Source organism: Microcebus murinus, chromosome 12, assembly GCF_040939455.1.
Source record: "Microcebus murinus isolate Inina chromosome 12, M.murinus_Inina_mat1.0, whole genome shotgun sequence".
In the NCBI taxonomy this organism is placed as follows: domain Eukaryota; kingdom Metazoa; phylum Chordata; class Mammalia; order Primates; family Cheirogaleidae; genus Microcebus; species Microcebus murinus.
This window is the reverse complement of record NC_134115.1, coordinates 92,497,038-92,517,255: the sequence shown is the minus strand read 5'-3', so window position 1 is coordinate 92,517,255 and position 20,218 is coordinate 92,497,038. Positions and strand designations below refer to the sequence as shown.

At 66.5% G+C, this 20,218-nt stretch overlaps 2 protein-coding genes across 3 annotated transcripts; both read right to left on the bottom strand.

Moving 5' to 3' along the window:
• Nucleotides 1-3,356: 3,356 nt before the first annotated feature.
• Nucleotides 3,357-9,549, bottom strand: NPDC1 (neural proliferation, differentiation and control 1). 2 transcript variants are annotated; one of them, XM_020289571.2, is made up of 9 exons: nucleotides 9,201-9,549; nucleotides 6,205-6,351; nucleotides 4,908-5,042; nucleotides 4,631-4,807; nucleotides 4,488-4,554; nucleotides 4,321-4,411; nucleotides 4,166-4,245; nucleotides 3,873-3,966; nucleotides 3,357-3,756 (listed from the first exon to the last, which is right to left on the bottom strand). In XM_020289571.2, the coding sequence occupies exons 1-9, from the start codon at nucleotides 9,316-9,318 to the stop codon at nucleotides 3,655-3,657; spliced, it is 1,011 nt and encodes a 336-aa protein (XP_020145160.1). In that variant the 5' UTR covers nucleotides 9,319-9,549; the 3' UTR covers nucleotides 3,357-3,654. The 2 variants fall into 2 exon arrangements, with proteins under 2 accessions (XP_020145160.1, XP_020145161.1); XM_020289572.2 differs by having other exon boundaries at nucleotides 4,631-4,804; nucleotides 9,201-9,548.
• A 2,241-nt stretch (nucleotides 9,550-11,790) lies between these two features.
• Nucleotides 11,791-17,108, bottom strand: ENTPD2 (ectonucleoside triphosphate diphosphohydrolase 2). Its single transcript, XM_012784507.3, has 9 exons — nucleotides 16,905-17,108; nucleotides 15,368-15,485; nucleotides 14,639-14,789; nucleotides 14,293-14,452; nucleotides 13,986-14,213; nucleotides 13,251-13,502; nucleotides 13,054-13,173; nucleotides 12,111-12,245; nucleotides 11,791-12,027 (listed from the first exon to the last, which is right to left on the bottom strand). The coding sequence occupies exons 1-9, from the start codon at nucleotides 17,019-17,021 to the stop codon at nucleotides 11,833-11,835; spliced, it is 1,476 nt and encodes a 491-aa protein (XP_012639961.1). The 5' UTR covers nucleotides 17,022-17,108; the 3' UTR covers nucleotides 11,791-11,832.
• Between the last annotated feature and the right edge of the window lie 3,110 nt (nucleotides 17,109-20,218).

Sequence of the window (20,218 nt, the reverse complement as noted above, 5' to 3'; positions counted from 1 at the left end):
GCCCTGCCCCGGGCCCGCCTCCCACCACCCCTCCCCTCCCTGTCCTGCCCCTCCCCCAGCTCAGGCCCCACAGTGAGGACACAGCTGCCACTGGGAGGGGAACCTGGCAGCTGGCAGCAGACCCACGGTGGGGACAGAGGTAGGCCCAGAAGAGGACGGGCGGCAGCTTGGCCCCTCGGAGGCTTCCCACCCGCTGCCCGCAGGGCAGCCTCGCAGCTGCGGCAGGAACTTGTGCAACGTCCCAAAGAGGGAAGGGAGGGCCCTGGGAGCCAACGGAAACCCTACAGCCACCTGAGGTCCTGTGCTCGGGGCTGGCACCGGGGTGGGCCCGAACTTCCAGGCGCCTTGTGTTTAGGCGATGACCCCGGGGGCCTTTGACCCCAGCCTAGCAGGGGGACGCCAGGGAGCCACGTCAGCCCTGGCTTCGCCCCCCTTCTCCCAGCGGCGGGCACCTAGCGGGTGCTGGGTGTGCAGGAAGGAGGCGGCCTGGCTGCCCGCTGTCCTTCCTGTTTGCGCTGCCAGGCTGGGGGGCCTGCCGCGGGCCCCACCCACACCGCAGCCGCTCCCCTCCTGAGGATTTTCGGGAGCCTCCCCCAGCCTCCACCCACCCCCCAGCATCCACCCCAGGCCGCTCACGCTCAGGTTGGCTGCCAAGGGGGGGGCGCCAGGGGGGCGCAGGGGGGGGCAGTCGTGGGAACCTGCAATCTGGCAAGTGGGGCTCAGAGGTTTGGCCCAGAAATGGGTCAGAACGAAAGGCTCTCAGAGGAAAGAAAGGGACTGACTCAAAGGGAGAGTCGGGTGGCGTCACCCCACACCTCACCCCACCCACCTCCCGGCGGGCTGGGTCTGCTGGGACGTGGGCAGGCAGGCACCCAGCCCCACCGGGCAGCGGTGACCTCGCAGCGGGGGCCACGTGAAGAGACCTCGTTGCTCCACCGCCTGGGGCGGCAGAAGGGGGCACCCAGCCCCAGCCCGAGGGGCACCGCAGGCAGCGGGCTGAACCTGACCACCTGCCCGCCCCAAGGGCTGGCCTGAGCGGGGTAGAGACTGGCTGTGTGCCTCGAGCGCCCCCTGGTGGTGAACCCCAACACCACCCAACTCTTGAAGGAAGGAGCCCGCCCACTTTATTCTCAATGGGGTGGGGGGCTGGGGGCCAGGGAACCCCTCTGCACTCACCTCTGGAAAGGTGGGTGCACAGAAGGAGGGGTGCCTTGGGGGGTGGCAGGTGGCCAAGCAGGCCCGCAGAGCAGGACATGGCCAAGGGGCTGCACAAGGGGTTGCCAGGGCCACTGGCTGTAGGCACAGGTCCTTGCAGCAGGCTGTCCCCGCCCCTCCCCTCCCAGTCTGTGCCCATCAAGCTAAGGGTGAGGTGGCCCGTCTAGGTCCTTGTCTTTGTCCAGGTGGACCTCCTGGGCCAGCTGCAGGGGCTGCAAGGTGCTGGTCCTCCAGGAACTGGGCTGCACCCTGGGCGCTGCACACCCCTCTCTGCTCTGCACCAAGACCCGCTCCTCTGAGCTGCCACCTGCACTGGGGGCTGCAGCTGGGGGGCTGGGGATCCAGGGCCCACCCGCCCCGCCCCAGGCTGGCAGGGGGTGGGTCTGAACCGGAAGGACATCACCTCCCAGGGCCCAAAACTGGGGAGGCTCCCACTTCCTAGGGTGGTCGCTAGGGGATGACACACCCCACATTCTGTGCCAAGGGTGGTCTTGCCCAGAGTCTCCACATGCATCTGGGGTCTTTGCTGGGGTGTGGGGCTGGCACCCCCAGCCTCCTGTGCTGGGAAGGTCACTAAGGCTGGAAGTACCTCGCTGAGCTTCCTGAGAACCTGGGAACCAGTGAGGTGGGCTGGGCTGCGGGAGGGGGCCAGTCCTGTACAAGGCTCAGGGGCTCAGGGCGAGATCTGCCTGTGCCACTGCCAGGGAAGGTGCCCCTCGGCAGAAGCCCCGGGGCAGGCACCGGAACTGCAGGTGGAGGGGAAGAGGGTGGTGGGCCTGTGAGCGAGGCGGGAGCCCCCAGGGCAGCCCACCCATCCTGGGGCCGATGGGGGCGGGGGTGGCTTGTGAGGGCTGGGGGGGCAGGAGTTTGGACAAACCAAGGGGCTGTCTTTGTCTGAACTGGCAGGCGGAGGGTCTGTGCCAGGTACGTGGGCTGAGGGCAGTCCCCCACCCCCACCCTGAGGACCTCAGCCCAGGCCCACCGCTCCCATTTCATTGCAGCTGCTGCTGGGGGGTGGGCCCTCCTGCCAAGACCTCAGAGTGGGCAGCAAAGCCCCTGGGGACAGACTGGGGACCCTAAAAAGGCTGAGAAGATGGGACACACCCAGTGGCTGCTCTCACCCCTGGGTCGGGCCAGCAGGGGTGGGACAGGCAGGTGCCAAGCAAGGCCCAGCAGTGAATCAGTGCTAGGGTGCCCTTGCCCTCAGGTGAGGCTTTGGTCTCTCTGCGCCTCTCTGCACCTGCTCTGTGTGGCTCCCTCCCCTGACGGCTCAGACTGAGACAGTGAACGGGGATGTGCCAGGCTGGGTGCTCAGCATCCACCCCCCCCCACCTGCACGGGTCCCCTCCCACACCGGAGGCCACAGGGGAACAGGCTCCCAGCCACCAGCCAGCCCAAGGTCACAGATGAGAGGCCGGCGGGGGGAAAGGCAGTTTCCGGGCCCAGGTGGGCTCCGGCCCCCAACACACAGTTAATGCTGCGGACAAACCAGCAGCTCTGGGCACAGGTGAACCCATATCCAGCCGCCCGCCTGGCCCACTCTTTCCTCAGGGACCTGGCTGTCCCAGACTGGCCTTACCTTTCCCATATCAGGACTGGCTGGGAGTCTGGACTTCTGACCCAATCCTCCCCACTCCCTGGCCTCAGGGGGACACACAGGTTTGGCCCCTGAAGCTGGAACTGCACCCAGCCTGGTGCCTTTGACCTCACAGTCCATTCTCCGACTTGCCTCCCGTCTCCTCAGTGTGGGGGGATGGGGGGCCAATCCAGCCCCAGGCATTCGGGGGCCCTGGCATCTCACTCCCTCACCTGGCCCACCTGGGTCTACCTGCCTGGCATGCCTCCTTCCCACATACGCAGCAGGGCCCAGGGGTCCGTGTGGTCCCCGTGTGAAACCCACACTCACTGCCCGCGGTCTTGTTCCTCCCACCTTCTGCTCACCTGAGCAGGGGGATAGGGACCCTCCTCTCTCTGCCCCTCCCCCAGCCTCCACAGGAGGGTCTTCCTAAGTAGGGGACAGAGAGCCCCCTCTCTCTGGGAGTGTAGAAGGCCCTGGACCCCCACTCAAAGGTCCATCCACCCCGGATGGAGAGTGGGGGTGGCCGAGGACTAACCCACGTCTGGGACACACCCACAAGGCACAGGTTTGAAATGTACTTTAATTGGCTTTTGTCTCCCAAATTCCCTGTCCATGCCTGGGCTCTAGGGTTCTCCCTTCCCCCTCCAGTTTGGGGGTCCAAACCAAACAGGAGAGGCACAAGGGGGGCAGAAGTCTCCCGGCACAAAGGAGGGGTCTCCCTGGCAAGGGGTTCCGGGCCCAGCACCCCATGCCCCAGCCACAGGCAGACAGCATCAGAGCGCGTTCGCGTTCTTCTTGGTGGGCGATGCCGCCCGCCCCGTCCCGGGTGGCGGGAACACGTGGGCATCGCTGGCCTCCGGTCACTGCGGCGGCGGCGGTGCAGACGGCGAGCACGGGCTGGGCGGGGCCACGGACAGCGAGGCGTGGTCGAACAGGGGGTTGCGCACCTCCATCTCCCCGGTCTGCGAAGGTGGGCGGGTGCTAGGCGGGCAGCGCCGTGGTGGGAGTGGGGGACACCCTGCTGGGGAGCGTCCCCCCACCCATGGGCTGGCACACCCCTCCCCCATGCCGCACTCACCGGGGCCAGGCCCGGGCACTCGTACACCGTGAAGTCTCCATCTTCGTTCTCCTCGTCCGAGGAGGCCGAGTCCAGCTCCTTGGGCTCTTTATGCCTGGGTGGGGGGGCGGGATGGCTGGGTCCTCCCCGCACCCTCCAGGTGCCAGTGGCCCAGATGGGAAGTGGGTGCTCAGGCCACAGCGGCAGGGACTAGGGGATGGGGGCGGCGGGGTACCTTAGACAGGGCTGGGGGGGGGGGGACGGTGCCGGGTGGGGGAGGGGCGGACGGTGCAGGGTGGGGGAGGGGCGCTCACCGCTCCAGGCACAGCATCTGCTGCCTCTGGTGCTGGTAGTGGTACATCTCGGCGCTGTGTGCCAGCCGCTGGTCCCCGGGCTGTGGGGCAGAGGGTAAGGGTCAGGCCACAGCGGGAGGCGGCAGGAGCCGTGCGGCTGGGGAGCGGCCACTCACCGAAATCGAAATCCGGGGCTCCGCGGGCGAGCCGGGGGGCTTGGGGGCCGCGTAGTCTGCCTTCTGGGTCAGGCGGATCTCGTGCTGCAGCCTGCGGGGAGGGGGCCTGAGACCTCGCACGCGCTCACGGGCGCCCCGCCCTGGCCGCCGCCCGCCACTGCGCTCACCTGCACCAGCAGACGCCCGCCACGGCGAGGGCGGCCGCGCCGGCCACGCAGAACGCCACGATCAGCACTGCGGGAGGGGCGCGGTCAGGGCGGCCTTCCGGGGGGGGGGGAGCCCTCCCGCGCCCGCCCTGGCCGTGACCTACCGAGGGCGAGGCCGTCGCCGCGCCCGCCCCGGGGCTCCAGGGGCGCCATGTGCACTGGCCCGGAGGACACAGGGGAGCCCCAGGCGGTGCTGGGCGTGGGCGTGCGGGCTCCCCGCCCCGCAGAGGGGCGGCCGGGCTTGGGTCCTTGGCCCCGCTCTGAGAATCCCACAGTGGCTGCTGAGACAGAGGGCTGGTTAGAACAGGGGCAGGCGGGGGGTCAAGGATGTGGGGGCGGGGAGGGGAGTCAAGGATGTGGGGGCGGGGAGGGGGGTCTCACCAGCCTCCGGGAGCTGCTGCCCAGCCTCGGGCAGGGGCGGGGCTGGGAGACTTGAGTGTCCGGCCTCCTTCCGGGCGAGTTCCTGGGCCAGGAAGTCGATCTCATCTTCCAGTCTGGGCTGGGGTCGGTCCTCCCCTGGGGAGAGTGAGGGGCCATCAGGAGGAGAGAGGCCCCAGCCCCTCAGGACAGCACAGCTGCAGGTGGCCTCCCAGGGCCAAGAGGCCCGTCCAGGAGCCAGGCCCTCCCTTCTCCCTCCTTGCTCCCCCGGGGCGCTGGTGGCCTGAGGACAGGGTACCAGCCTGTATACCCCTCTCCATCCTGGGCTGCCATGGTGACATGGGGGGGGCCTTCCATGAGCAGCAGCTCATGGGGAGTGAGGGTGGCCAGGGGAGAAGGAGCTAGAGAAATGTGCAAAGACCAGGCCGAAGGGCACAGGGTCTCTAACCCCAGAGTTGTCCATAAAGGGATAGGCAGAGCACTGAGCCAAGACCCCTTCCCCACCTCCAAACACCTTCTCTGGCTGAGAGGGGGGCAGCGACTCCCCAAGGAGTGGGGAGCGGCCAAAGCAAGCCCAAGCATCCAGGCCCCTCCCCAGTCACCAGGAGACAGGGAGGGCAGTTGTCGCAGGCGGGGCTGCTGGCTGGGCCCCCACTGGCCCCCACAATCCAGACAGAAGCTCCCAGGTAACCCACACACAACACCAAAAAAGGACCTGCTCGCTTCTCAGTGCCCTCTTCCACACCCCTCCCAGGAAGGCCCCGCTGGCCACACAACCAGCACCTCTCAGCCGTCCCAACAGGCCCCAGGCTCCAGCGGGCGGGTGCCCCAGTGCTCTCAAACCTTTGTCACCCAGTGGATGGACAGGGAAGCGGTGCACAGGTGCCCAGGGAGTGGGGGTGTGGGTGCCTAGAGGTGTTATGGGCAGACTCTGTGGGGCCCAGGCCTGGGGGACTCTGACCCTCCCCTCTCCCCCCTCCCAGGCCACCCCAGCCTTTCTCCCCAGCATCCCTTGCCCTGGGGGCGCTAACTGCCCCAGGCCTCAGTCCAGCTCCAGGCTCTGTGCCGGCACCATCTGGAAAGGGCTGGGAGGCTACTTGGAGAGTGACATGAGGGTCCTCCAAGCTCTCGACCCAAGCGCCCACACGCACAGGGACCTGGTGACCACTGTCACCGAGCTGGGAGCTGAGGCCTGGGACTCTAACCCTAGGGATAGATGCGAACGCGGCGTCAGCGTGGGGAAGGGAGGGAGGGAGGACATCTCCCCCATCGACTTCCCTGCATTTCTGCTCTCCCGTACCGGGCGGCCGTCGCACCCTGGGCACGCAGAGCCCTTGCTGGTCCTCAAGGAAGGGCTGCAGGCAGGGCCCACAGGCGTGTGCCCCTGGGGGACACCTCGCCCGCCTCTTCAGGGCACAGTCCAGGCTCCCAGGGCAGGCAGCCACATCTGGGAAGGAAGCAGGGCAGGGCGGGATCACGGCCCTGCACACAGAGGCCCTGCACAGCCACCCCTGCCCCTCCCCCCAGCGCTGGCCAGGCCTGGCTGTGGCCATTGTTCTGGGCAGGCCCTTCCTCCCTCCTGCCTGGGCTCAGAACCAGGAAGCAAACAGGCCCAAAGCTTATCAGAACTGTTCTGCCCCACCCACTCCCCAGGGTCCACCTTCCAGGGCCCATCCAGCCCTCTAGGAAAACTGACCCTCCCTCACTGCCCCTGCCCCACTGAGCTCTCCTGGGCAGGGCCGCACAGCCCTCCGAGTCCAGCCTCTGGTCTCAGCATGTCCCAAGTGATCCTGGACCCTCCGTCCAGATTGGGAGCCCCAGAGGGTAGGGCCCAGGCCTCTCAGGAGCAGCAAAGGGCTGGCCAGCCGCCTCTCCCACATGTCGGGGCTGCCCCCACAAGCCCATCACAGAACAAGTACCCAGCCCAGAAGATGGTCGAGGTCCTTGTCTAGCCTCTGGCTTGTCCCCAAGGCACAGAGGAGACCTAGGATAGAGTCTGCTTGCCCTCACCTGCTTCGGACACAGAACCCAGGCTGGGTCACTCCTACAGCCACACCATAAGGATCCACAGTCAGGGGGCCAGGTGGCACCCCAGGTCTTCAGGAGGCCTGAGCTTAGCAGTGCTGGGGACTGCAGGCCAGGGCCTACTTCCCGAGGTCCCAACCACACTTTCATCTCCCTGGTGAAGAGCCCAGACCATGGTGTCCTGCTCACACACATGGCCAACTGGTCCCATCCTGATGCTGGCAGATGGGTGACAGTGACCCTTGCTGCCTCAGTTTCCCCTCTGGGATACAGAAGTTGAGTTGCCTTCAAGCTAAGGAATGTCCCAAGGCCTTAGCCACAGTGAGCCAGTGGGAGCCGGGGGGGTGGGGGGATACTCACAGGACCTCCAACCCTGCTTGGGGGGCCTAGGGTAGAGGTGTCTCTGGCCAACCAGGATCTTTGCTCTCTGCCCAGCCCCTGTCCCACACAACAAGCAGGGCCACTGGGGCCCTGGCAGACATGGGGGACCTTAGCTGACCTGGCTTGGTTTCCTTGGTAACCTGACACTCAGAGCCTCCAGGCTGTAGACATCCCTTCGAGGAAGTCCCAGCAACCCCAGCGGCAGGTGGGCACAGGCTCCAATGCCAGGCATCCCCCTGCAACCCAGCCTGGATCAGCAGCCTACATCATCCATGGGCTGGGCCTGGGGCTTGGGCTCGTTAAACATTAAGCCTGGGCCAGCAGGGCCGCCTGGCCCCACCCACCAGCTGGGCTTCTGGAGAGTCAGATGGTCCCCCCCTCCCGTGCTGATAACCCAGAGTCCACCAGGCCACAGGGTACAAAGCAGCTCTGGAGTCTGGATTCCAGGGGCCCCCTGAGCCCCCCAGGCCCCAGCCCAGGACGATGTGGCTGCTTGGTCTTGGAGAGGAAGCCTGCCCTCCAACCTTGGGTTGGGGAGGAGGTCCCGGGAACAATGGCAGCTGGAGAGTGGCTGGCACATCTGGGCTGCCCGAGGGCCCTCCCAGGCACCGGGCGCTGGGGTGGGAGGGCTGCCTAGGGAGGGGCCCTGCCAGGTCTCCCAATCAGATGACATAAAGCTGCAGAGGGCACAGCTGAGGGACGGCACCTGGCCACCCCGGGCTCCGCACAGCCACTGCACTACCATTTCCTGAAGAGGCAGCCTCTGCCACGCCGGCCAGGCACACTCCTGCCCTAGGCCTCCTCAGAGCCCCTCCTGGTCATGCCAACGCCCCGTCGGGGGGCACTGTGCCCGGGAGGAAGCCTGCCTTGCTCTGGCCTCTTCAGGTGGCACCCACAGAACCAGACTGCCCAGGTTGGCATCCCAGTTGTGCCGTATACCAGTCACTTAACTTCTCTGTGCCTCAGTTTCCTGGTCTATAAAGTGGACTAACAGCACCTCTCCTACAGGGCTGCCGGGAGAACTGAGTCTCCCAGTTCAGCCCCCTCAGGAAAAGGTGGTGAGCTTTGGATCCTGGGTCCCTGCAAACCTGCGCTGCCTGGAGCCTCTGTGCCGGTTTGTGAGGCGGGGAGGGCCCCCAGGACCCTGGGCTGGCCACTGTCCTACAGAGTCTACCTGCAGCCCTTCGTCCAGAAGACAGAATGGCCAGTGCCCTCGAGGGCAGGGGGTGGAGGAGGAAGCCGAGGCTAGAACAGCCTCCCCCTGTTGAAGTTAGAATGAGACCCTGAGCCTGGGACAGACTGTCCGTGTCTAGAGACTTTCAGACCCCTCCACGGCAGGCAAAGCAAGGCGTGTGCGCGACATCACCGAGACATGAGGACCAGCTGCAACTCCCACTCCAAGTCAGACGCGGCCTGGGCCCGCAGGCACCCAGACTCGGCCCGGCACCCGCAGGGGCCGCAGCGACACACGGAAACACACGCAAAGACGCGCACTGGACAGACCCCGCGGCCGGCCCCAAAGCCAGATCACCGCAGAGAAAACCTGAGACACAGACAGGCTCACGGACCCAGAGACAAAAACAAGCAGCGAAGGAACTAGAAGCAGCGCGTGGACTTCAGGTTCGCTTCCAGGAACGCGGAGAGGGCCCATTTCGGAGCCCCCGGCGGTCCTGGCGCCGCGCCCTCCCAGTCGCGCCTACGTATCCCGTCCGGGCAAGGCGGGGCCGGCGCGCACCGGGCCTGCGGGGCCTGCGGGGCCTGCGGGGCCTGCGGCCTGAGCGAGCGAGGCCGGCCGCTGCGAGGGTGACGGAGGCACTGGGAAGCCCGGCTCTGGCCTGGCGATCCCGGGCCCGGGGCGCCCCGCGGCCTGCGCCGAGCGCTCTCGCTCACCCGGGCGGCTGGCGGCGGCGGCGGCCCCGCGCAGGGCCAAGCCGAGGACAAGGCCCGACAGCAGCAGCCGCAGCAGCCGCAGGTGCCGCGGCGCGGGCGGAGGGACCGGCGTCGCCATCCTTCAGCGCCGCCGCCGGGGCAGCATGGCACCGCACGGTCCGGGACTCGGCGCGGGCTCCCGGCGCCGCTTCGGGAGACGCGGAGGAGAGGGAGGGGTGGAGGAGGAAGAGGAGGCGGAGGCCGAAGAGGAGGAGGAAGAGGAAAAGAAGGCGGCGGCGCTGCTGACGCTGCGGCAAAGGATCCGGGATGGTGGAGCGGAGTGAGGCTCGCGCGGGAAGTGCGCCTGCGCACCGCACCTGCGGGGGCGGGACGGCGCCTCCAGGCTTGGCCCCCACCCCCCCTCCCTCCAGCTCTGGTCTCCTCTCTCCTCCCGGCCTCTCCAGGCCTGGGGCGCCTCGGCTCCTGCGGCCTCTGCGCCGGATCCTTCCTCGTTCCCCAGAAATCCGGCTGGCATTGGCCAGGGGCTTTCCTGGGACGCGCTCCCTCCATGCCTCTCCGCTGTCTGCCGGCCCTCACCCCCACCCCTATGGAGCGGAGGATTGGCTCCGGCCTAGAGGCGGGAGCGCACAGGAACGCAGGAACAGGCGCAGACACACAGGTGCACCGGGATGCACAGGTGTGCCCAAGAGGCACTGGGGCACTCAGAAACACACGCGTAAAACAAACACAGGCGCAGAGCCAGCCGGGTCCTGACTGCCGCTCTCAGTGAGGCCGCCAGGGGGCAAAGTGACCTGCGGCGGCTGCTGACAGCCGGTTGGGAGCTGTCCAAGGTGTTCACGGTCCCCAGGTGACCGCCTTTTAGCTCCCTGGGGCCCCACACAACCAGCAGCCAGGGGATGCGCTCCGTACACCTCACCCGTGGCCTCCGGAGAGCAACCCCCCTCACACACACACCGGGAAACCTCCCTCTTGCTCAGTCATTAAGAGAACACGATGAGCCCCCGCAGCCCGGTGCCTCCTCTCCTTGGAGTCTCAGAACCCATCGGCTTCGAGAAATGGCTCAAGAAATGGCAGAAAGAAAAAAATAAAAAAGAAGAAGAAAAAGAAATGGCAGAATGGTGTGCGGGGTGCGCAGAATAAGAACCGTCGCCCCCCCCTACACACACACACCCCACAGGCACCGGTCAGACAGAAATAGTGTCTGAGCTCACTTCCCAGAAAGGTGGGTGGTGGGAGAAGTAGCCGCGTCGCCAAGCCCGCGCCTCCCCATCCTGGAGAAAACAGCGCTGGGGGAGGCGCTGCGGGAGCCCCGGGTGCCTCCTGCCCCGGGCGGGCGCAGAAAACTCAGTACCCAGGTGAGAGGGGCAAGGTGTCGCAGAGCCGTTGCGTGGCTTGGCTCCAGATCGGGGCTCGTTGTGAAGCTCATCCCTTCCTAGGATGGGGCCCTGCCCTCGTCTCCCGTCCCACACCACCTCCTCCGGGGCTGGCCCTGCCTCCACAGTCCCCAACGGTGCTGACTGCACCTTAGGCAGCTGCCTCAGCTCTGCCTCCCCATCCCCCGCCTCCCAGGCCCCTACCACGCTAACCTCCCCTTTGCCCTACTCTAGCTTAGGGCCCAGCCTCCAGTCCCACCTAGGTCACGGATGCGGATGGGGGTCGTGGGGCTCTGGCAGCGGGAAAAGACTCAGGGACGCCCCTTTAAGCTAGTCAGCCTGCAGCTGCCCTGGGACACCACGACAGGGCAGGGGAGCAGCCAGCGCCCCGGGTCTGGGCCCAGAGAGGGGGGAAGTGGGAGGAGCTGGGGTCCACCCTGGGGACAGGGGCAGGCCTGTGGGGCCAGCACAGCTGGAAGAAGGGGGGCAGGCAACAGGAAAGATGCACTCGCCTTTCGCTGTTCCAGGAAAAACTTTTTATTACAAAATTTGTACAAGAAGGCACTGGGCTGGCTCCCAGCCTGTGGGCTCTGGCCCTCCCTCCAATGCAGACCCAGACTCCCCAAAGGGGGGGGGCTCCGAGGAGCCTGATTATGGGAATAGAGGCCCCGTTCCCCAGAGACCCAGCCCTGAGTCACAAGCCCAGGGATTCCCCACTCCCCAGGAAGCGGAGAGAAGCACAAAGCCTGGGGCCAAGCCCAGGCCGGAGGGGGCTCCTTTCCCCAACCCGGCTCCCTGTGGGTGTGGGCGCCAGTCTCAGTCTTGGTTCGACACCCCTCCCCTTAGGCCCGGAGATGCTGAGGGTGGGGTGGAGGGACGTGGGGACACGGCAGGTGGGGGGACCCAAGGGAGTGGAGTGGAGGGGTGGGAGGACACAGGGGATCGTGTGGAGGGGTGGGGGAAGGGTGGGAGGACACAGGGGATCGTGTGGAGGGGTGAGGGAAGGGTGGGAGACGCAGGGGTGGGGTGGAGGGGTGGGGGACGCAAGGCTGGGTTGGAGGAGGGCTGGGAGAGGGGGACGCAGGGGTGGGGCAGGGTGGGGAGGGAGCGCAGGGGGCCCAGGGTAGGGTGGTGGAGGGGGACTCCGGGTGGGGCGGCGCGGCGGCGGGGCGCAGCTGTGGGGCGCAGCGGTGGGGCGCAGCGGTGGGGCGCAGCGGTGGGGCAGCGGCACGCACCCGCGCCTAGATGCCGCCTGGCGACTAGTCGTCGTCGGCGGCGCACACCTGGAGCAGCAGCAGGCAGAGCGCGGCCAGGAGCATTGCGGAGAAGAGCAGCAGCAAGACGACCCAGGAGCCGAAATACGTGCCCTTGCGCAGCGCCGGCGGTTCGGCGGGGATCAGGTTGGTCAGGTTGAGCATGTAGCCGAGCGCCCAGCCGACGGCCGTGTCCCCGGCCTGCGGGCGAGGGGCGTGGCCTCAGCGCCGGGGCGTGGCCTCCACTCCGGGGCCGCCCCCCGCCGCGCCCCGCCGGCCCCTACCTTCTTCTGGAAGGCCACGCCGCCGAAGGTGCTCTCGTCAAAGCCGTAGCCCCGGCTCAGCAGCTGATGCACGAATGTGGCCCCCGCGCAGTAGTCGGCCAGATGAGCCCGCTGCCCTGGCGCCCGAGCCTGCAGCTGGGACGCGGGCGGAAGACCGTTGGCTGGCGACCACCAAGAGGTCTCGGCCCGCGGGAGAGGTGGCTGGCGGCGCGCTGCGCCCTCCCCACGCACACGGCACAGCAAGACCGAGTCCAAGGGGGCATCCCCCGCAGCGGCACCTCGCCCATCCCTCTGCAGCCAGCACCTGCGCCCGGACGGCCAGCACGGGGCTTGCCTCCTGCCCCTCCCCCACACGCACACCCCTGGTCTGCCTGAGACACGCACAGAGAGGACAGGAAGGGGCCTCTGTCACCACCCAAGTCCTGCAGATGCTCCCACGTTTCTCCCAGAGCCTCCTGTGGTCACCTCACCCTCCACGTACCCAAACTTCTCCATCTTTCCTTGCAAGGTACCAGCGTCTGACCCGTGGCAGAAGCCAGAAACCTGGGTGTTGTCTTCAACCCCTCGCTCCCGGACCCCAACCCCTGCCAGTTCTACCTGCTGAGTCTCTCCTGAATCCTACTTCTCCATGGCTGGCCACTCCCCACCTCCTCCTTGCCCAGCCACACTCCTCTGCTCTGTCTGCTCCAAGCCTCTTCCTGCCACAAGGCCTTGGCCCCAGCTTTCCCCTCCACCCTCTAGGTCTTGGATGTAGGGTCAGGTGTGAGGGAGACCTGGAACCCTGGTTCTCCTGGCTCCCAGCTCCCAGCTGCAGCGCGGCCACTGCTGTGGTCTGCAGCGCCTGCCACGGCCCCTCCCCGCTGACTGGGGAGGCGGCTGACTGGGGAGGGGGCCGGCTGAGCCCCGAGGTCCAGCCCTGGAGGAGGAGAGGAGCAGGCTTCACCTCAGCCCAGGTCTGGCTGCACACGGTCACTGCGGCTGCCTCCAGCTGCTGCAGGGTGGCCACGGGCAGCCCCATCACAGTCCTCAGGAAGTCCACGGTGTAGAAAAAGGCAGAGAAGGCCTGTGGGCACAGTCACACTGTGGCCAGGCCCCTGGTGCTCAGGGCACCCGCCAAAACCCCTGTCTGCCTGGACTCACGATAAAGTTCCCAGCCACGGGGGGCTGGGAGACCCCATTGAAGGAGCACCGGGAGAAACGGCAGGAGAAGCTGAAGAGCGTGGAGACGAGGTCACGGCACAGCGTGGGGTCGCTCCTCCCCTCAAGGTAGACCCTGGCTCTGCTGTCGAAGCCCTGGGGCCGCAGGGCCACGGTGCATGGTGACTGGTACACATCCTGGAGCAGCACTTGGGTAGAGTAGCCCCTCGGCCAGCAGGGGTGGAAGCCATGGGTCTGGGGGGGTCACCAGGGTGACTGGGTGGCACCACACCCACCCCAGAGGACCTGCCTGGTCAATCTCCCACAACTATGGCAACGTCACTTTTGTGCTCAGGAGCCATCCGTGGCTCCCCGTTGCCTGCTGGACAAGCACCAAATGCTTTGGCCAGGCGTTCAAGGCCCTCTGAGAGCTGTGCCTGGCGCTTCTTTCCTTCCTTCCTTCAGAACCAGGAAGCAAACAGGCCCAAAGCTTATCAGAACTGTTCTGCCCCACCCACTCCCCAGGGTCCACCTTCCGGGGCCCATCCAGCCCTCGGTAGGATGGGCCCCTTGCACACGCCAGGGCCCTGCCCTCCTGTCCCTCCAGCAGATTGAAATCCCAGCCTGGAGAAGCCCTCCTCCATCTGGGCAGTGTCCAGCCTCTGCCCTACACAGGCACCTCGGCTCAACCCGCCAGGAGGGGGCAGCGCAGTGTGGGAGAGCGGGGTGGAGGGGCACCTGGAGGGCACTGGCCAGCAGTCTCTGGAGCATCTGGTCGCGGCCATAGCAGAGGAAGCTGTGGGTGTACACGCGGTAACGGTGGCCGTAGAGCCGCAGCTGGACCTCATTGGCTGGGTCCTCAGCTGGACTGGCTGTCTCGAAGGTGATCTGTGTGGAGGCACCCCCCAGGTCCATGGCCCCCAGCGTCCCCTTCCTCGGCCGGAACCACTGGCCCACCCAGCCGCACTGTGGAGAGTGGAGTTTGGGTCAGCAGGTGGGTGGGCGTCCACACCCCCTGGCTCACTGGGCTGGCTCCTGGGCCCACCTTGATGAAGTTCTCCAGCAGGTAGTTGGCAGTCACCCAGCCAAACACCCCCTCGTCCTGGCCTGAGAGGATGCGTGCACCTCGGAAGTCAAACGGGTACTGGGCCAGTGTCTGTGCCACTGCTGCCAGCACACGGGCTGAGTCCTCTGGACTGGTCAGGCTGTGAAACAGGGAGGCTCTGAGGGCACCTGCTCCCCAGGTGGCCATGATCCTGCTGCAGGGGTGCTTGGGGTCTGCCCGGCGAGTGGTCCTGGCCCAGGGCTGCTGCTGAGGGTGTGTCGGGCCTGCCCTGTGCAGGGGCTGTCGTGGGGACCCAGGAGCAAGGTCAGAGGACAGGCACACTCACTTGAGCAGGCGCATGCCCGCTGTGGCTCCCAGGTAGAGGGGCGTGCCTGCATGTCTCTCTTTGGGCACATCCCGAAGCGCCTGCTCAAGACATTTGACAAGACTCTGGCCAGCCCCAGATGGGTTGTCTGCGTAGCTGGAGATGCCCCCACCTAGAGGGAAGGGTCGAGATGGGCCCATGCCTGGTGGGCAGCTGCCCCTAGGTGGGCGGTAGGCAAGCAAGGCTGAGGGTCTAGGGCTCCAAGACCAGGTGGCACACTTTACCAGTTTAAGCCCCCAGAGACACTCGGTTTGGAGACAAAGGAACCCAGGTGCCACCCAGAGTCTCTGAGGCTGCCGCCTGCTGAGTGGGTGTGGGCACAGGTGCTAGGACAAAGCATTGGGTGCAGTCCACATGGCCTGGCCTCCTGGGGGCCTGCCCGCATGTGCCCACCAAGGCCTCTGAGGCCCTCCTGCTCCATCTACAGTGTAGAGGCCAGCCTTGGGCTGGATGAGGCCCAAACCCTCCACCTGCCACCTGGGCTTCCTTTCTGGAATGCACGCTGCCCTCAGCCCCTCCCAGGCACAGAGGTCCCAGCCCCCTTCTGGGGCTTCTGCCTGGAGTGAGCCCCACCCAGCTCCAAGCAAAGGGGCCTAACTATCTGGGCCTGCAGTGGCTAAGGCTGGAGAGGGCCCCTGACAGCGAACAGACTTCCAGGCTGGGGAGTGTTTGGGGCTGAGGGGGCCTCACCTTGAACATCGCAGGAGCTGTGCTGACCCACTATGCCTGTGTCATTCTCCTTATCCGCCGGCCACTTGTAGACAAACATGGACGTGTGCGAAGAGCCAGCGTCCAGCACGATGCCATACTGGGGGGTGGCGGGGGTTAGGGAGTCAGTCCGGGGGATCCGGGGGCCCTGGAGGTCACGCTCTTTGTCTCCCCCACCCCAGCCTATCACGTAGCAAACTTCCTGCTGAAACTCAGAGAAGGCCAAGGACAACCACAGTGACGCAGTTTGACTGGACAGACAATGGCCAGAAGATGGCCAGGAGCCCCGATGTTGATCTCCTTTCCTCTGCCTGCCCGAAGCCAACACGCTGGGACTGGCCAGGGCAGGCTGTGTGGGGCTGTGCCTGGGACTGAGGGTACCAGCACCGCATTTGGAGCTTTTTCCTGGGAACACGAGGTGCCCAGGCTTGGGAAGGGAAGCTCTAGCTGTGGGAGGACCTGGGCTGCTCTTCCTGTCCTTCCGCCTCCCTCTGCTCTGACCTCAGCCCAACCTGAGGGTGCCGAAATAGCCGCCCCGAGGGAAGAAGGCTGAGCTGAGGCTGGGCGTGGGCCTCAGATCCGTGCTGGCCCTGTTTGAAGACATCCCCTCCCTAGGCCTCCGAGCCAAGGCCAGAAAGAAGCTGGGCTGCAGGGCGTCGCTGGATAGGCCTCAGCAGTAGAGACAGCTCTGCACCCCGTTTGCAAGGGCCTGGACCCCGCGAGGGAAAGCCGGGCTGGAGACCACGCCTCTCAGGCCCTGGGTGCCAGCGCCCCCTCCCACCAAGGAACCCTCCCCTCCCCGCCCTCCGGGGCTCAGGGAGTGCCAACGTGCCAACCAGTCCACCTCTGCGAGCGCCACCCGGTGGTCCTGCACCCGAGTTCCGCCCTTCAGACGCCCCTCCTGGGCGCAGCGGGCTCATCTCTCCGCCCCACCCCGCACAAGCCCAGTAAAGGGTTAAAGGAGCCGCCCCAGGCAGCCGGGGTGGAGGAGATCCAGGCTAGCCCGCTCCAACCCCTTTAGGACCAGCCGGGGCTGCCCCAGCCAAACTCTCTTCACGGGCAGCTCCCGCACTGTCCGGGCCACCCGCGTGGCGGCGAGGGGGCCGTGGGCCCTGTTGCCCTCCAGCTGGGCCAAACTCTGAGCCGCTGCGCGTCTAACGGCGCACTCCGGGCGGTGGTGCAGGGCGGAGGCGGCACCAGGTGCCGCTGGGGGCTGCGCTGGGCTGCGTCCCGCGATCGATCGGGGAGACAGCCTCCGTGCCGAGCTGACAGGCTCCGTGGCGGGCGCGGGATTCCAGGGACCTCGGGCTCCAGCACCGACTGCGTCGCCCGGGAAGCGCCGCCGCCGCCGCCCTCGAACCCGGGACCCCACCCAGCCCGGTGGGAACGGAGCGCGGTCGGGGGCTCGGGCGGACACACGAGAGCAGCCTGGCCCTGCTTGGGCTCCGAGCCACCCGCGCCCTGCTCCCGGGCCCGAGCGCGCGGCGCCCGGGACTGTGCCGACGGCCCCGGCGCGCACCTTGAGGGAGGGCGAGTCCCGGACGTCGCGCGTGTGGACACACAGCAGCAGGATGCCGGCGAGGCCCGCCACGGCCAGCAGCAGCGGCGGCAGCAGTGACAGCATCTTCCCGGCCATGGGCGAGCGCGCGGGAGGTCCAGGCGTGGACGCAGAGACGGCGGGAAGCCGGCGGGCAGAGTCGGCCCGGGCCGCAAGACCCAAGGGTAGGAGCGCGGGGCGGGGCGCGGGGGCGGGGGGGCGGTCCGGACATGCCCACTGTGGCCCCGCCCCCGGGCGCTACCGGCCCCGCCCACCGCCCTCCACGGCCCGGCGGTGAGCGCAGGTGAGAGACGCCTGCGCCACTGAGTCATCAACGCAGGTGCCTGCGTCCAGCCCGGCGCTCCGGGGCTGTTGCTCAGCCCTTCTTCCTGTCCCCGCAGCACAAGGCTCCCACCCTGTCCGGGCAGTCGCGGAGGTGGGGACCTGGCGTGGGGGGCCGGCTAGAAGCAGTCTGGCTCCGAGGGTGCTGCGGCGGGAGAGTGGCTCCCTGGCGGGCTCCAGGAGCCACGTGGGTTCCAGGCTGCGGGCTCAGGAGGGAAGAAGGGGCTGCGTCCTCTTGTGCAGTGAAGCCTGCGGCGACGACCCGGAGTGGCCAGGACCAGGTTGGCCTGTGGGATTGATTCCCTCCCGGCGATAAGGGACCAGCCAGCCTGTGGCGCTGGGCCAGGCCTGGGCTGGGTGGCTGGGGGCCGTACCGGTCAGCTCCAAGGCCACAGAGCTGTCCCAGCTTGGGCTTGCCCTTGTCCTAGGCGCTCAAAGCCAAGCGGCATGAAGGGCTCCGTCAGATCTAGCTCACACAGCCCTGGACTTAGGTAACTGTGGAGGTCAGCTAAAATAACGTTCTGGTTGTAGAAGAAAGCAAAGCAATCCACTTGTAACTGAATGCATATTCTGCCAGCACGCGCATGTTGTAACATTTTACTGCACCCCAGACTGTCAGCTATCTGCTTCTGTAAACCGCTTGCTTCTCGCAGGGGCTCAAGGCTGGCCCGGGGCTCCTGCCATCTGGAGGAGCACGATAAAATGTAGAAAACAATACCTTCACTTATGTGCCTCCAGTTACGTAGGCCCTGACCCCATTATGTGCCTCTAGTCACGAAGCCCCCAACCCGAAATGGTATGAAAGCTTTCTGCCATCGTGGCTCGGGGCTGTTCTCTGTGATTGGGACTCCTGTGGTCTTTTCTCACACTCAGCACCGTAACAGTGACAGGTGAGGACACAGAGGCAGAGAAGGGCAGGGGTGGCCACTGTCACACCAAGCCTAGAAACAGAATGGGAATTCCAGCACTAAGAATGCCAGCCAGAAACAGAGGAGAAACTGAGCTCAGATGGGGCCCAGCGCCAGCCCCCTGGCTCAGGGCCTTGGCCATCCCTGCTGCCCCCTTTGTCTAGACTGTGGAGGCCAAAGGAGACTTTCCCAGCAGGGGAGCAGGTGGAAGGGAGAAGAGGCCCCCAGGCCAGGCTTGGGGTGCTGGTCAGCACCTGGTTCCTGGACACTGGCCAGGGAGGGCAAGTGCTCGGCTGGCCCCAGACCCACCCCCTGCCGCTCCCCCACGGAGTGTCTGGCCTCTCTGCTCCGACCCTCACACACCCTACATGCCAACCTGGCCGGGGGCCGCTCTGCTCCATGCCCTCGGCAGAATGGGAATCCCAGCACTAAGAATGCCAGCCGCCGTGTGGCGAGACCACCCGGGGTGCAGGGCCAAAGGGTGGCCTTTGATGGGGCCAGGGTCTGGGCAACGCCCTGGCCATCTGGAATGGGCAGGGACGATTGGGCTGGGACTGTGCCTGGGTGGAGGGGCTGGTGTCACGGGCTCAGCAAAGGCGTCTTTCTTCTAGCTCAGGACCCCAAGGGAGGGGTGGGAGCCCCAGAGGTCACTCGGGCTCCTCAAAGCCCAGCCTGGAGCCAGGCCTGGCAGGGCCCCAGAAGAGAGGCTGTGGGTGTGGTCAGTGCTGGGCTCCGGGCCCCAGTTTCCCACCAGCATCCCTCCCTTGCCCCAGGCCCTTCCCTTCCAGAAAGGAAGGGCCTGGGGCCCCAGAGGCAGGACAGGCATGCACACTCACTGCTCACCACGCCTGAAAAAGAAGGCACACAGGCAGCCCCGAGGGAACCCAGCACCTGCCCCCACCCTGCCAGTCCTCCAGTGCCCCCACTTGTCCCCCTACCAGGCCCACCAGGGCTTCCTGGTGTTCCAGACTGTCCTTGCCAGACAACAAACACAGGCCTGGAGCAGCAGGAGCCTGCCAGGCCCGAGAGGACAAGAGGACTGCCCGGCTCCTGGCCGGGTGCCCAGAGCAGCCTGTGAGGGGAGGGAGGCAGGAGCAGGAACAGTCCACAAAGGCTGAGAGGCGAGTTCTGTCTGGGACCACTGGGGCAGGGAACGCCCCTTCCTGGCACAGGCTTGGGGCCCCTGGAAGGCCGATTGGAGGGTGTGTCAGAGGGAAGCTCCCTGGAGCCGAAGGGGTGGAGGGGCTCTGGGAGGGGCCTCCGTGGGGGCAGGCGTGGTGGGGCTCCAGATGTGCTGCACGTGCTCGGCCCAGCTGAGCTGAGCAATGAGGGTGCAAGAGGTGCAGGGAGAGGCCCTGGGAGAGGGGCCTCAGAACCTCCCTGCCTCGCCCCACAGGGTGCAGGAGGCAGCCCTGGGGAGGGACTTTTGCCGGGGCCTGGTGCCCTACCTCCATCTCCTGTGGCTGAAATGGGAAAGGCCCTTTGCTGGCCTCTCCCTTACTTCAGGTACTCGATGGGTCATTCAACAAAGGCTTGCTGAGCACATCCTGCAGGCCAGAAGCGTGCCAGGCTCCGGGCATACGCAGAGACCAAGGGGGGATGGGACACCTGTGAACTCCAGGAGCAAGGCACAGGGAGGGCGCCCACCTGTCCCTGGACAGGGTGCCTCAGGGGACAGGGGAGACACATAGCAGAGTGGGTGGGGCACAAAGAGGCTTTGGAGTAACACCACCGGGAAGGAGCCCGTTAGCACCATATGTCAGGGACCCCTTGGTGGCCCCACTCGGGACCCCCTCCTCCCACCAGAGGCATCCACTCCCCAGAATTTGGTGTCTGTCACTCCCTTGCTTCTCTTTTATCGACTTAGCACCTGACAACACATCTCCAAATTACGTTAACTTTGTTTCTCCTGGTTTGCAACTGTGTATACCGGACACGGCTGTCCTGCAACTCGCTTCTTTCACCCACCTTATACCTGAGATTCACCCCACTGACATAGGAAGGCGTGGTCCTCCCATTCTCGTTGCCCTGAGGACGCCAGGATGG

Excerpts from the sequence above, each read along its gene's own strand:
- NPDC1 (XM_020289571.2), bottom strand. The coding sequence starts at position 9,318 with ATGGCGACGCCGGTCCCTCCGCCCGCGCCGCGGCACCTGCGGCTGCTG. Across the intron at positions 5,043-6,204 it reads CAGGGTGCGACGGCCGCCCG|GGGAGGACCGACCCCAGCCC; the intron begins GTACGGGAGAGC and ends CACTCTCCCCAG. Across the intron at positions 3,967-4,165 it reads CAGATGCTGTGCCTGGAGCG|GCATAAAGAGCCCAAGGAGC; the intron begins GTGAGCGCCCCT and ends CCCCCCACCCAG.
- ENTPD2 (XM_012784507.3), bottom strand. The coding sequence starts at position 17,021 with ATGGCCGGGAAGATGCTGTCACTGCTGCCGCCGCTGCTGCTGGCCGTG. Across the intron at positions 14,214-14,292 it reads TGCTGGAGAACTTCATCAAG|TGCGGCTGGGTGGGCCAGTG; the intron begins GTGGGCCCAGGA and ends CACTCTCCACAG. Across the intron at positions 12,028-12,110 it reads GCGTGGCCTTCCAGAAGAAG|GCCGGGGACACGGCCGTCGG; the intron begins GTAGGGGCCGGC and ends CCTCGCCCGCAG.